We start from the raw sequence: 15,474 nt of genomic DNA, 5'->3' as shown, positions 1-15,474 counted from the left end.
TTATTTTGTTAGATCTAGGAGATGGGATAATCTCTCCCTTTACTTCAGAAAAAGGTGTGGAAAACAACTTGGTATTAGGACAACAACATATTTAAAAAACATGTACAGTTTTTCTTCATAAGTTTTCACTCATTCAGTTTAGTAACTAAAAGTTAAAATGCAACAGTTAAGTTTGTCTTTAAAAAAAATACAAAGCAACCATTAACAAACAATTACAATAAATAAATGCTAAATCTACTGAATAAAGATTAACACTGGCTGAAAATGTAATGTACGCTAGAATACTTCTGTATATTTCAAGTTTCAGAGTAGCAGCCGTGTTAGTCTGGATCTGCAAGAAGAAAAGGAGTACTTGTGGCACCTTAGAGACTAACAAGTTTATTTGAGCATAAGCTTTCGTGGGTTACAGCTCACTTCATCAGATGCATAGAATGGAACATATAGTCAGAGGATATATATACATACAGAAAATATGAAAAGGCGGAAGTTGGCAGACCAGCTCTACCTTTTCATATTTTCTGTATGTATATATATTCTCTGACTATATGTTCCATTCTATGCATCTGATAAAGTCACTAAAGCTTATGCTCAAATAAATTTGTTAGTCTCTAAGGTGCCACAAGTACTCCTGTTCTTTCTGTATATTTCAGAACAGTTTATCACACTGACTCATATGGTATTAAATGGAAATGTGTGTGCCATTTCATTTATCTGCACAGCCATGCTATTCTCCCTGTGGTGGCTTCATGCAGTTGTCAGTAATTATCATCATATGGGTACTTTTGGAAAAAGGGAAAATCAGGTCACAACAGCCTCATTTATCAAGGATCAGTACCAGAGATCACTTATGGAGTTTGCCAGTCTAGGTAAGGAGAACAGATAAAGGAGATGACTGACAAAACAATGCACAACCTCGAGATGACTGACAAAACAATGCACATCCTCAAGAACAAGAAAACAGCAAATCAAGGTTGTCAGCAGCTACAATACAGAGCTACATACCATTTACTAAATTAAGTGGAGGGAGGAGGATGTTGTGGCTAACGCACAGGATGGGTTTATGACATCAAAAGATGCAACTAGCTGAGCAAAAAGGTAAAGCAGATTGGCCTTCCTAATAGCATCTCTGTAATATAACCCTGTATAACAGTAACACAGACAGAGCATGGAGGTGTATTGGAAAGTATTTGAAAAGCCACTTGGGAATGTCTGAGAGGTACCCAGATACATTAAATATAACCTGTAACACAGCATGATTACAACACTGAAAAGATGCTTATAGTGCTTAATATTATTACAAAGGGAGGAGTGGTGAGAGAGACCATTTATGTCGGCGTATGCAGCTGCCCAAAATAAGTTGAGGCCACCGATGCCGCTCTGGTGATAGGCCCAGGGTGTCCAGAAGGGCCACTGAGGAACCTGCCGTTGGCCTGGCCACGGTGCCGGGTAGGGTTGTCGGTCTCAGACTGATGACCACGGAGGAGCAGAGCGGCTTGGTGCCGGAGAATGGTGCCAACTGGGGGACCGGAGCGGTTCACCCACACGGGCCACCAGTGCCGCAGGCCGATGCGACAGAGATGGTGGTCTTATCGCCAACATCATCACCGGTTTGCTCATGGAATGTACCAGGCCCAGAAGCGGTGCTGGCGATCTGTCTCGCCTAGGAGGGGAGGATGGTGCTGTAAGCGCCAAAAGGTCCGCTGCTGCCTGGAACGCCTCCAGGGTGGAAGGAAGCTGTAAGTCTTCATGGTGGCGTGCAGGACAGCGCTGCGGGTCTGGACTTGACTGGACCCATCTCGGGGCAGAAGTCAACGGAATCCCTACCAAATGGGAGCCGGGTGGGGGTTATTGACCATCTGGTCTTTAGACCTGGCCAGGAAGTGCCCTCTGTTGGCCTTTTCTGTTTTGGGGGCACTGGGGCATGCAATCAGTCTGGATGTCTGGGTGTGGGCAGAGCCATGGTGGTGCTGAGGGTCTCTAGCAGAGTCCTTCCTTGGCACCAGCAACTGATAATTGGTTATCTCAATATTTTCAAAGAGAAGCTCTTTCGGAAGTGGTGATAAAGTAGCGGTGGAAACTTCTGGTAAAGGTAAGAAATCTCTTCCTTCTATGAGACAGAACAGAAGGGAATTTTGACCTGATAGAAACAGGCAGCCCCTGGTCATCCTGCTATCAAAGAAGAGATTCTGACTTCTATAGAAATAGATGATAATAGACGTAGATAATGGACAGTCGCTGGTAAGAGACGTATCAGGAGATACAGATCTGAATTTATCTCTACGTCTTCTTCCACCTCTAAGAATAAGGGCCAGACTCTTTGGTCCACATGTATAAGGCCCAGGACAATGTAGGAGGAAGACCCCAAAAACTTTGCACACTATTGATCTACCTTAAACAGGTTAGGTTATGGAATTAATTCTGAATGGATACTTAACTGAACTGAACTCTTCCCAGGGACAGATTCATCAAGCCCCCAACATCCAAAGATCAACTGATATGCTAGATTACACAAGAAGTCATCTGTCATTGTCTCCAAATAGGGGCAACGGAACCTGTTCTATCTTTCAAATGCTAAAAGATAATTTACTCAATATTCTCCAATGTTCCCAAGAGGACAGGAGTCACAAAGCAACACTGGATTTGAAGGCCCCCAAGTAGTTCAGAAGGAAATTCAGATTCAACACAGAAATGATAAAGTTAATGCAAAGTAATTGTCTCTCTACAGGGAGCCTAAAGTACCCTGCTGTTCTTTCCAAAAAGAGTGCATGGTTTTCCAAGTTTCTATCACTATTAATGGGTCCAATATTGTTTCTGTAATAACACCCATGGTCTGTTCATCTGTGAGGACTGAAACCAAGATCGCTCAATTTGAATGCATGAACCACTATTGCCTGAGCTAAAGGACCCAGTCCATTAGCTCAGAGGCAATAGCAAACTCATGAACACTTTTTATGTGGTCCATCCACTAGAGAGGGATAAAGATATACTTGATGAATGTGGGGAAGCTCATCACAACTTCAAATCCCTGCATGACCCACCAGTTGCAATGACTTGTCTGGTCAGTTCATTTCCGGGGAATGAACTCAGGACACCTAGTTCTAAAAGCACGAGGTTCTCCTGAATCTGAGCTAAACAGATCTGCTCTTTAGTTCAAGATTCAGCCATTTCTAGCTGTCCATATTAACACCATGGACAAACCAAGATCTTTACCTTTTCACCCCAATGTTACACAATTTCTACATACTGCTGAAATCCTTCACCTTCCTCTGGTACACAGATTTCCTGTCTGGCCTTTAAATTAGTATTCAGGGTACTAATCTCTCTCTTCCTCCTCTTATTCCTAAGTAAAACATTAATTTCCACAAAGCTCATGAAACTGCACTACCTTCCTTCTGTTAAATCCATTTCACCAGGGGGCGGGGGGGGGGGGGAAGAGGAAGCATACATTAGATGAATATAGGGCCATTAAGATTTACATCTAAGGTATTAAACCTTTCAGGAAGTCAAGTTCTGTTTTCAACCGCTATTATCCAGATGTTAACGGTGTGAAGGCCTCAAATACTTCATCTGCCATATAGATCAAAGCATGTTTTGCCAAAGCACATGAAGCCACATGTTTCCACCAAACAATGTCATGGCTTATTCTACTAGGTCACACACAGTCTCTGGAGTGGTAAGAGCGCAAGCTCTATGAAGAGACCTGCAAGGTTGTGACCTGGTCTTTAGAACATACTTTTGCCAGCTACTATATGGTCTATCTTTAGTCATCTGCCAACACTCAACATTTGGTAGGAGGGTGTTACAATCTGTAGTGCCTCCCTAAGCATCCTCACTTGTGGTTGTGAATACAGTGTATAGTTACACAAAGTCAAAGGTCAGAAGGGATCACAAGATCATCCAGTCTAAGCCTCTATATATCACAGGCCACCAACACCAACCAGAACCCACACACTAAACCTAACAACTGAAAACAGATGACAGTATTACAGCCCTCAGGAGACTAAGCTATTATGTGCCACAGGCAGACAAGTTCAAATCACTTGTTTTAGCATGAGATTATTTACTGCTGTTCATATCCCCATGTCAGATTGCCAGACTTTCCAATAGCAGGAGAAAGAAAAATTTGATTGTGGTATCCTTGAGAGTTTCCTTCCTCCTATTATTTTTATGTGGTCCATCCACTAGAGAGGGATAAAGATAACCCTCTTATAACCAGCAATCCTCCTAACACATTTTAGGGGTATTGACTCATGGTAAATGATTGGTATTTTTCCTCATTTCTTTGAATACGTAAAAGTTTCTTTCCTCACACTTGAATATCTTATAGTAGTGGCCATTTCTGCTCTCATAGGATGCTTTTTTCCCCCCGATTTTTATTTTATTTCAAAGGCTCTAACTAAGTTTCCTAGCATCGTTATAGCGTGGGGAGTCCTCCATTCTGGCAGTTAGTGAAAAGAAGAGGGGCTTAGCTATACCTTCTGACAATTCAGACTTTGCCTACATACTGTCAGATTACCAGATATCCAAAACAGGAAAAGAAAAAAAATCATCAAGTGAGCTGCAATAAAATTCTGTCCTAATTCAGGAAATCATCCCTATTCAGGAAAGCCCTTAACCACATGCTTCATTTTAAGCACATGCTCAAGTCTCACTGAAGTCAATGGGACTTAACACACACAAAGTTCTGCAGGTTTTCGTTAGTAGCCTGCTGTTGTTCAACATCTGTCTGTGCCCTTGATTATGAATAAATTAAAACCACCATGCAATATGTTTCATATACAATGGGTATTTTCAAAGCATTTTTTTCTTACGGCAGGTATTTCTCCAGGTTCCAAACCACTTTCACTACTTTCACTGCTTTCTAGGTCGCTGACATCATCCTCTGTGGACACGCTATTCGTTTCCCCTTTTTCCAGGCACTCTGATTCAAAGGAAGCATATCCAGGTGACTTTTGGCATGATTCAACCCGGAAAGCCTGATTCTGAGATTTTAAAGAATTGTCTTCTTCATTTATACAAATGATAGATGTGGGTCTCGGGAGTGTAGAATCCTTAGGTGTAAAGGAAGCAATACTGGAATCTTCCTTGTCCTCATCTTCTGTTTTTATTTTCTGCATTACAGGAGTAGGGCTGAAAAGTGAGTTTGAACACATGTTCCCTAGGTATCAAAAATATGGGTTTGTTAATAAACTTCATATTGCATTATTATTATTCTATACCATTCTCACAGCAGTCTGAATTGAATATCAGTTTCATAACTCTGCTTGTCATTTAGAAATCCTGTCTAGCATTCCATCAGCAAAAGGCCAGACTAAAAAGTAGAATGATAAATTATTCTTTGATAAAACATAAGTAATAGCATATTGAGTTTAGAGTGTAAACCTTTTTTTACGTCTTGTTTTTCTTTCTATTGGCATTTTCAATTTGAACAACTAGACAAAGTATTTTTGTATCACTTGAAATTATCAATATGCACTCGACATGATTATTCTGACAGCCTACAGGCAATTTAACTACTTGAAATAACCACTGTAAAAGGTTGGCATATTGAACTTTATACTCTGAATTTACACCTATTATGCCTGTGTGAAAATCTGTCAGTAAACAAGAAATAATGACTTAAAATAAGGAAAATATATTTACAAGAAATATCAAGAATTGTTAGCAAATAGCAGCGCTGACATAAAAATCACAAAAAATTACAGTGAGTAATTTTGTATTTCAGTGCTGCTGAAGATTAATTTCATGTGCAGTATACAATGAAATATTAAAATCATCTATCTGGTTGCAGAATTTACCAATAAGTAGTCCCATCTAATGTCAATGCAGAAATTCCAGATATAAAGAATATTTTCTTTAATTAATTGTTGGAATGTATCAGCCAGAGATTGCAGGCACCAATTGCCAGCACCGTACACGTAACAACGTAGCCCACATCGTAGCTGTCACATCCACAAGGCTCCCTCTACAAAGGTCCAACCTTCTATCTTTTAATTATGAAAAGCAGAATGGAATGAGCTCTACTTTACAAAGCTTGTATTTCACCTTGGCACTTAAGTAGGACTTGTTTTTTCCACAGTGATGAACACTCACAACTTCTATTTAAGTCATTGGGAGTTACAAATGATCCATACCTCTGAAAATCAGGCAAAGGGGTGGATATTGTCAAGTCCCAACTCGGCAAAATATGCACATGCTTACCTCTAAGCACAAGTAGTCCTACTGAAGTCACATCTGGACAATTCACCTTGTCGTCTGTCTGGTGCTGGGAACTGTAAAATGCCTACAGCTTCTGGTTGGTACATTTGAACAAGGATGGTATTTCCAGTAAGGGTAATATCCTTCACTCCTGAAAACCGTTTTGGTGCCAAACTGAAAACAATGGGACTCATCATGTGCTTAAAGTGAGGCATATGCTCAAGTATTTTGCTTAACTGGGGCCTAAACTCCCTTCTGGACAGGAGTGTGAGACTATGTCTTGCCCGCAGTGAAATTCAGAGTCAGCAAGAGAATGAATCTCAGAAAAGGTATCAGCATCAAAGCAGGGTAAATAAAAATATGCTGGCACAGGCATATGTAACGTGTGCACAGGGAGCATGCCCTCTAGCAGACACTTCTAGTGTAGCTTAGGTAACAGAACTTGCACACTTAGAAGTGGGGGATTTTGTGCACAAGGAAACTAAGACTTTCCATAACACTATACACAATTCGTTTTCTGCTTGCAAATGTAAGCAGTACATCTCAAGTGTATATATTATTTACAGTATCTCTCAGTGGATAAGGTACTTCATATCATTTTCCAGACACGTTTTTCATTTGCTACAATGTGCCAATCTATGGAAGGAGTTAATTTAAAAAAAAAACTGCTTTTTTAGGGGAGAGGTTCCTTTCTTTTAAAAATAAATGAGTAAAAATAATTTTACCTGTTTTGCTCTCAGTTCAGTATTTTAAACTGGTTGTACTCTTGCTCCTATCACATACAAATACCATATGATGCTCATGCCTGCATGATTTCCCTGCATAAAAACTTTATGAATAGGCATTTTTAGTTATGCCACTTGGAGCAACACTTTTCCCTTATCATCCACAGATTTATGGCATCATAATATCAATAGCCTAAAATTTACAAGTGAAACATAATCAGTCCTTATCTCACCTGAGACCTCAATATTATCCAATAAATGCTGATCCAGCTGCATTCTGCTAATGTTTTTCTCTTCCCCAGAAGGCACTTCTGAATTTACCAGCTTCACTTTTTCTTCTGGCTTTTCATTGACCTTGAAGCCATCTGTAGCTGCTTCAGTGGCTATGATTTCTGCACCAACGATCATAGCTGATTCTCTCTCGTCCTCTGGAGTTTTAAGCTTTTTAGATCGAGATCTGGTATGCTGGAAGCTGTTATAAGAGATATTGCTGTCACAGTAGAATGTCTGTCTTGGATAAGATAAAATGTCTACCAACATAAATGTCCCTTTCACCTGCTTAAAGTGGTAAAAAATTGACAATTTCCCAACTTTTTGTGCCTAGATAGTGTTTACAATTTAAGTGATAGATTAACAATTGATTGGATTTAACCTTCTAATGTTTTATCACAATTCCTTAGAACAAGGCATTAAACTACAAACCTGAAACAACAGCGAGTCTTTCTTAATCAAGTTCCAAAACTAGTTTTTGATGAACCATTCTTCGGAACCTGAAAGTGACTAAGCTGAGCAACATAACGATAGAGAAAAAAAATATGCTCAGCTGCACTAAAATTAGATAATATTGTCCCAGTCCCAGAGTGCACTAGACATTTTGCCTGATCACTCTTGCACATTCATGTAACTTTTACAAAGATAATTATTTTTGGCAACTGTATACGCATCTTTAACATCAGCTACTAGAATCTGAATTAGGGAAAATTTCTGAGGCTTGAAGAAAATGTTATTTTACTACATTTAAGTATATAGATAAAGTGCAACCTCCAGCCCATCTTATGCATATTCTGTACCACCAACAGAAGGGCAAACATGGAGCAAGAATGCTGGCAACTGCTCTCAAAGACTGAATGGGTTGTAATCTGCATGCCCAAGATACAGGGAGTGAGAGTCTCAAGTCCCAGATTCAAGTCTCTAGTATAGCAGGGCAGTACTGTACACATTACTTCATCACAAGTCAGGTGTTGCCAATTTCCAACCTGATGAGACTTTCATGAGAAGTGTCCTGTGTAGTGGACATCACTAATTTATATCAAAGGGTTGTATATTTTGAACTGCAGATGTAGCCAGTGAGCTAGGAATATTTTGATAATCTTTTTCACCAACCTTTTAAGGAGCCATATTTTACCTCCACTAATATTCTCTGAATTTCCTTCTCTTCCTTCTATCTAGTGATACTTCTAGAAATTGTGTTGCAATGCTGAAAATGGTGATTGGTTGGCATTGTTTTATGACTCCTGGGGATCAAAATCATCATGTTTTTCATCAATACATTACAGCAGAGATGAAACAGAACACACACTTTATCTTCATTTTCACAACATGCATTCCTGTGTGTCTGCACCACTGCCAATCTGGTAATTAAATAGCACAGGAGTGTGTTCTTAGGGGTAGTCCTGGGTTGACCTTGTTGCTCCCTATGGTTAACCACTTCCACCACTAGGGAGTTAGGAGCATGATGCGTGTACAGGTACTCATGGCCTTTGGATGGCACAAAGTACTTGCACTCAGCTCTCTTGGAGATGGGTGGCAGGGAGGAGGGAGTTTGCCAGAGGGCATTAGTGATCTTAGAGACCCCATCATGAAGGGGCAGAGCCACCCTGGCCAGTGCCATGGAGCAGAGGACATCGAAGAGAGAGTCCAAGGGCTCCTCTAGCTGCTTCACCTGAAGACCCAGGTTGGCAGCAATCCTCTTACATAGTTCCTGGTGCACTTTAGTGTCATCCGGAGGAACCAGGAGAGGAGGCCCCATTATAGCCTCGTCTGGCAACAATAAGGAAGATGCCAGTGCGGTAGGGTCCTCCACAACCATTGGTGGCCCAATGGCTTGTTCTTCTGTTCCCTCTTGGACCTGCAGGGTGCTTGCGCCCAAGGCTTCGTGCACTAGAGGAGGGCGGGAGAGAGAGGTAGCCGGTCTCTCCAAGGTTCTGGACACAAAGCGGGCAGCCTGGGAGGGCTGGGTGACCCCCCCTCCACGGGTTCCATGGGTACCACGGCGCTGGCCACTGTGCCTGAGACCACGGGGCCGGTTTTTTGGGGCCAACAATGTAGCCAGTACTGGAGCTTGTCCCACTGTCAGGGAACCTTGCCCTGAACCAGGGCTGGATTCTGAGTGGTCACTCCCAGGATGGGGAGGAACTGGGATGACTCTGTCCCAACTGGTGCCGGTCACTCCACCTGGAGTCTGATCTGGAGCTGGATCTTAGGGACTGGTGACGCTTGACGGATGGTTTGGAGCCAGCGATGGCTTGGAGCCAGCAATCTATGTCTTGCACTTGACGAGCGGTACTGGGATGAGGAGCGGGACCTGAAGTCGGAACGAGCCCGCACTGGGAAGCACTCGCACACAGCAATGCCCTCCTAAGGGATCGGCGACGGTCTGTGGAATGGTAAGATCAGTCACTCAACAGGTCCCTGGAGCGGTACTGTGGTCTCGGAGATATTGGGTGCTGCGAAAGGTACTCCTCCTGCGGGGTATGTGCCTCCAAAGGTCTGCACCCGGTGGCCAGCAAGCTGCGCCTTGAGTCTCTCTGCTCATGTCCAAGGTCCGGGGACTGAATGGGGCTGCGCTGCATCTGCCTTTCGTGGTCAGATGCGTGGCGGCTAAGGGAAGGTGAGTGCTGGCAGGATGTCCCCCACAATGGGGAATGGTGCTGCTGAGGTGGGGACCGAAGCAGTCCAAATGTGGGTTTACCCCGTGACCGGGGAACCACAGGAGCCGGTGTGGGCAACACCAGAGAGACATGATCCCCTGCGCTGCCTGCAGGGCCTCTGGCGTGGATGGCACCCGGAACTGATGGAGGTCTCTGCTGCTATTCACGGTAGCTGGTGGGGCGTGGGCTGGGCTACATCGCTTCACCGGAGCTTGGGCCTGGGATCCTGATGTGGGTGAAGAGTTGCCCGGCCTGGGACTTTGCTCATATCCAGTCTTATCCTTTCCCTTGTGGGAGGTTGGAGACCGGCCTCACCCCACCTTCTTGGCTGGAGCTACGGATGGGGACAGGTGCTGGCCAGGGGATGGTCCCAGTGGGGCACTGCATACCAAGGTCACGGTGCTCAGTGCCGAGTTGGAGCGTTGCTCCGGTGCCAGGGTGAGGGCCGACTCCACCCGACTCCATAAGCAGCGCTCTTAAACGAATATCACGCTCCTTCTTAGTCCTTGACTTGAAGGACTTGCAAATTTTGCACTTCTCACTAATGTAGCCTTCACCCAAGCAACACAGACAGCTGCTGTGTGGATCACTAACGAGCATGGGCCTCTTGCAGCAATCACAGGGCTTAAAACCTAGGGACATGCCCCGTCCCAAGGCAAAGTCCCGTTTGGGACCTACGAAGTCTCTAACTATAGCTAAGGGATTTATAAACACTAATAGAAAACTATATACAACCTAATACAGGAGATAACTAGTTTGTACGAATGAACAGCAACAGCACTAACTGAAGCAGCAACAGTTCCAGCCATCACTGGCAGCAAGAAGGAACTGAGGGTGGGGGGAACCGGCAGCGCCCTATATACCGTGGTATGTGCGCACCACTCTAGGCGGCACCGGAGCCGGTCCCCTACGGATACTGCTGAGGAAAAAATTTCTGGCATTAGTGCATGTAGTGAGCACACACACCTAAGTTGAATGGACATAAGCAAGCACTTGAAGAAGAAGAATTAGACCAAAGTCCCCAAACTAAGGATCCAATTCAGCAAACAGATTAAACATGTGGTTAGGTGCTTTGATGAATAAGGATGCATTAAAGCATGTAGTAATTTGAGGAATCAGGGCCTAATTTACTTTTTGTGAAGGGAAGAATATCAAACTTAACTTTGAATTGCTGGGATTTTGTATGGTTGGTTTTTGAAAGGACTTTCATAGAAGACTATAGGTTGGAAAACCAGCTTGGATAAGCTAACAACACATTCACACACTCCTGAATATCCCACAAATCAAACTACAATAAAGGTTTGAAAATGTTCCACTAAATCTTCTCTCACACACAGATACACACATGAAAAGTCTGCTTGGAGTATGTGTGCATCCCTCAGCCCTTTGGGTAGGGACCAAGGAAGGTCAGGGGCAACTCTTCACTTAGTAGACATTAAGTGTCATATTTATTGGGAGTCTCAGGAAATAAACTAACAGTTGAGTCAACATGGAAAATGAACATCTCACCCCTAGATGTCAACCTTTACTTCAGGGGTGAGGCACATTTGTGGAACAATATGGGGAAACTCATGTGGAGAGTAACTCCACTCTCCACGAGAACTGAAGCCCCTACCCCCATGAACCCTGATTCATTAGGGGGAAAGCAGAGAGAGGGGTACTGGCCTCAGAACCCTGACTGGATAGAGGACTGGAAAGAAATCTCATAACTGGCTTCCTCCTGCCATCCCACCTGACACTGGAGAAGAGAAATGCCACTCCAGAATCTGGGGGTAGAGAAGAGGCCCAGGGACCAGGTTACAGCCAGGCTGAAGGAGCAGCCTAGACCCAGCAAAGAAGCCTTGACTAGCATGGTGACTGTGGACATGGACACCAGGCAAGGCAGCAGAGACTGGGATTCATCACTCCAAGCTTGCACTGTGCCCAAGCACCGGCAACCACTACAAGGGCCAGAAAGGAACCTGGGGACTAAGACACTGGTGGCTGTTTGGACCCTGGACTGAGTAACGTGGTATTAGTTTGAACATTTAAGCCTTGGGTGGGGGCTACATAACAAACTGGGGTGCCCCCACCACACAATGTCGTTGCCAGTGTTTTACTCATCCAGTGGATAAGCAGAGAATGTTGGTCTCCTGTGCTATCTCATCACCTTTTAAGAGAAGAAAATTCATTTAAAAAGTAAAGAAGGAAATTCACAGTTTAGTGTTCACTTGCCAATATGTAGTCACAATGGGGCATCGTCCTTAATTATTTAATGTTTGCAAAAATGATTTGAAGATTAAAAGTGCTATTAAATGACTAAGGATTATCCTTAACTTGATCCAATTGTGCCCTGCTGTGACAAGACACAAGCAAAGCTCATCTCATAATTTTAGCAGTTAAAACTCAAAGCAATAATGAATAGGAAAATCAGTTGGAATTCTGTTAAGTGCAAACAGAAGAGAAACGCTGCATGTAAAGAAAACTTTCCCCCAAAATACTATCTGCACGATGACACTGGATCCAGCTGTAAAAATATCAAAAGTCAAAACTTTGATAGCATCAATGATAACTCAAAAAGTTAACTTTTCAGGTATGTCAGTAAAGTCTGCATTGACAATTGGGTTAAGGTTTTCATTATGCCAAATTCCAACCTGTTAATCCATGTTAGGACACAGATATTTAGACCTGTTTGCAAAGGCCTATACTTTAAAAACAGGCCTAAATATCTATATCCTAACACTAATTTATTACCCCGGCTTGCCAGAACCCGCAACTACCATTACGAGAGTCCAGCTGCGTGGACTGTTGGGGAGGGGGACTTACAGGCTGCCGCTCGCCTACACAATCCATAGCAGATATAGCAGGTATTGGCTGTGGTATTCTGAGAGTCTGCCAAATAGCTCTCTCTCTATAGCGCTCCTAGGCTACAAGCTAGTGACCATTAAGTCTATTGCTAGAGGTTGTGCACAGCTGCTGCAGTTCTGCACCTGTTTTATACCCCTCTTTTCTAACTCTAGCATTTAGCTCACTCCCTACAGATGTTTTCCTGATCTCCTAGCTGGAGATGTTGTTACACACAGTGTAAGTGCCAGTGAACACACCCTCACCAAAGGAATAGATTTAAATATTGCATTAGAAGCAATGGCCACCTCTCCATGTGCATAAACTTCAGCTATGCATTTTCCTTTCATGTTGCAAAATGAATGTATTTTTCATTTAAACAATCACTATGAATTATGACTTTCTTGGCCTCAAGCTCATGGTTAAATTATAAGAAGAGCTAAATTAGCTGTGACTAGAATAAATCAACAACTCTAATGGAATGTCAGAGAAAAGGGCATTGAAAAAAATGGAAACATACAACATATTTAACTTTAATTAAATGGAAGGTGAACAACTCCAATTACCATTTGGGAGGTTTCTTTGTTTTCCTTCTTCTCTGCAACCAGGCCTTTACCTCAGGTGTTGTTTCAGGCGTGGGTTTCATGTGATCAATGGTATATAAATCCTTTCCTTGTTTCCACAGTTGATATCTGTCTGGTTGAAACTTCCTTACAAAGATATCCATGGATATTGTTACCATGTCGTTCCTGCAGGTGCACTGGGGGAGAAATCAGAAATATATACTGCATGTGACAAACTAAATGATTTGCCGTAGTTTGTAGTAGAAAAAGCCTTGAATATGAAACTCCTTTTTTGGGAGGAATGGTCATACAGAAAATATTACCTGGGCAACTACAGCCATACCTGGATTCATCACAGTTCTGTGAGGACAGTCCATTTAGCACATATATAGTATGGAAATTTCATTGGTTGATGAACTCCTACTAATAACAGACAAAAAGCAAGCATCTATGCTGTTTCTTTTAGGTCCATTATCTGCATTTGTTATTATTAAGCACGAGGGTACTGTTGAACCCAACAGATAGACTGGATTACCCTTGAATGGCTCCATTATTTTCTCTGGTTTCAGAGTAGCATCCGATGAAGTGAGCTGTAGCCCATGAAAGCTTATGCTCAAATAAATTTGTTAGTCTCTAAGGCGCCACAAGTACTCCTCCATATCACTTTTTTCTTGCTCCAAAATCTACCTATTCTCCCAAGCTTTTACACAATTGGAAAGGATTGAGTGAGACGTGTGAGGATGCTTGTTCTGAAAAGAGTGGAGAACAGTTTTTAGATTCTTAGAGTATGTCTACACAACAGAAGTTATGCACAGGCTAGCCTACCTGAGCTAGTTTGAAGCCAGCTAGCATGGGCAACAATAGGAGTGAAGACAGCAGAGCATGGGCTTCAGCCCAGGTAGTAAAAGCCCAGGATGGACGCTATGTTCTCAGCTCACTAAGCCCACACTAAAGCTCATGCTGTGCTGTCTTCACTGCTACTGTTACCTGCACTATCCAAATTCAAATTACTTCAGGTAGACTAGCCCATGTACAGCTTTTGCTGTGTAGACATACCCTTAAATTTTAAGGCCAGAAGGGAGTGTTGTCATCTAGTCTGACCTCCTGAGTAACAAAGGCCAAGGCATTTTACTTCATAATTCTATCAAACCAATGACTTTAGTTTGGTAATTGGTCCAAATTGTTTAATGTATTGCTATTCTTGATAAAGTCTCTATGTGCCCACAGAGATCTGAACTGAACTTATATTTTAAAAACACTGAAATAAATAGCAATGAATTTGCAAGTAAGATTCTCTCACTTAAAATAACAGATACTAAAATATTATCTTCAAAGCAAATTTACTGTACCTGAAACTCAAAACAATCTTTATATTAGGAAACTATATGTGAATCAACAAGCCTGCAGCACATAAACCATTCATGCTAAGAACACGTTTTTTTTAGCTAAAAAATTGATTCTCCAAAATTGAAAAACCATGAAATGTCTTAATGTTGTATCTAATGAAATGTCTCAATGGATAAGTGAAACTAAGCCATATAGCTAATGTAACCTTTCAGGTGAATGAAAGAATGAAAACAAATTAACACTGTATGGCCTGACCTTCTAGTCCTCTATGATTCGTTCTATCATGCCTTTTTAACTGAACAGGATGTTTAACCACAGATGGAATTAAATTTGCTTGTAACTGACTGCTAAATAGGCACACTGCCTTTGTGTACTGCAGGTATATTTTCTCTCTCCTCCATCCACCAGCCACTTCTACCCCATCCTTCTTTTCCTTGAAAATCATAAAATCTATACTGGAAAAGGGGATTAGAAATGTCATAAAATGCCCTGCTTTCCTTTCAATACTTTAAAAACACACATCCAGCGTAACATAAAAAAGCTGAACAGGAAACTACTTCAGGCAGCAGCCAGAACTCCATTGAAATCAGACATTTATACAGTCGTGGCAAATTGCTGCAAACATGAAAAAGCAATTTAAAAACTGGTTTTGTAGAAATTAACCTCCCATGAAGAAAATGTTTTTGCCAATACTTTTTGTTTGAGGTACGTCAACCAAAGCCTAACCCAAAGGAAAATTCTCTTACTGACCAAATCCCAGATCTAGAGTGTGGAAATTATGTGATATTTCAACACTTGAAGTTGTTATGACTCAGGGATGTTATCTTTTAATGCAATTCCTTGGATCTTTTGATGACTGCTAGCGTGATAAATGTCATACTAGTTTTT

At 42.2% G+C, this 15,474-nt stretch overlaps 1 protein-coding gene across 13 annotated transcripts in view; it reads right to left on the bottom strand.

Annotated features, from left to right (window-relative positions):
- The window catches only part of KDM4C (lysine demethylase 4C), a 475,753-nt gene that overhangs the window by 212,543 nt on the left and 247,736 nt on the right, over positions 1–15,474 (bottom strand). For 12 of the 13 annotated variants that reach the window (XR_012668619.1, XM_075128779.1, XM_075128776.1 and 9 more), the window contains 3 exons: positions 13,243–13,436; positions 7,157–7,395; positions 4,812–5,158 (listed from right to left, as the gene is read on the bottom strand). Coding sequence is in view for 11 of the 13 variants with exons in the window: in XM_075128779.1 (XP_074984880.1) it covers positions 4,812–5,158; positions 7,157–7,395; positions 13,243–13,436 (780 nt within the window). In the remaining 2 variants the exon portion in view is untranslated. The remainder of the gene's footprint in view (positions 1–4,811; positions 5,159–7,156; positions 7,396–13,242; positions 13,437–15,474) is intronic. The other variant, XR_012668620.1, reaches the window with a different exon arrangement.

Source organism: Caretta caretta, chromosome 5 (genome assembly GCF_965140235.1).
Source record: "Caretta caretta isolate rCarCar2 chromosome 5, rCarCar1.hap1, whole genome shotgun sequence".
In the NCBI taxonomy this organism is placed as follows: domain Eukaryota; kingdom Metazoa; phylum Chordata; order Testudines; family Cheloniidae; genus Caretta; species Caretta caretta.
The sequence above is the reverse complement of the archived record's forward strand: the minus strand, read 5'-3'. Positions and strand labels throughout refer to the sequence as shown.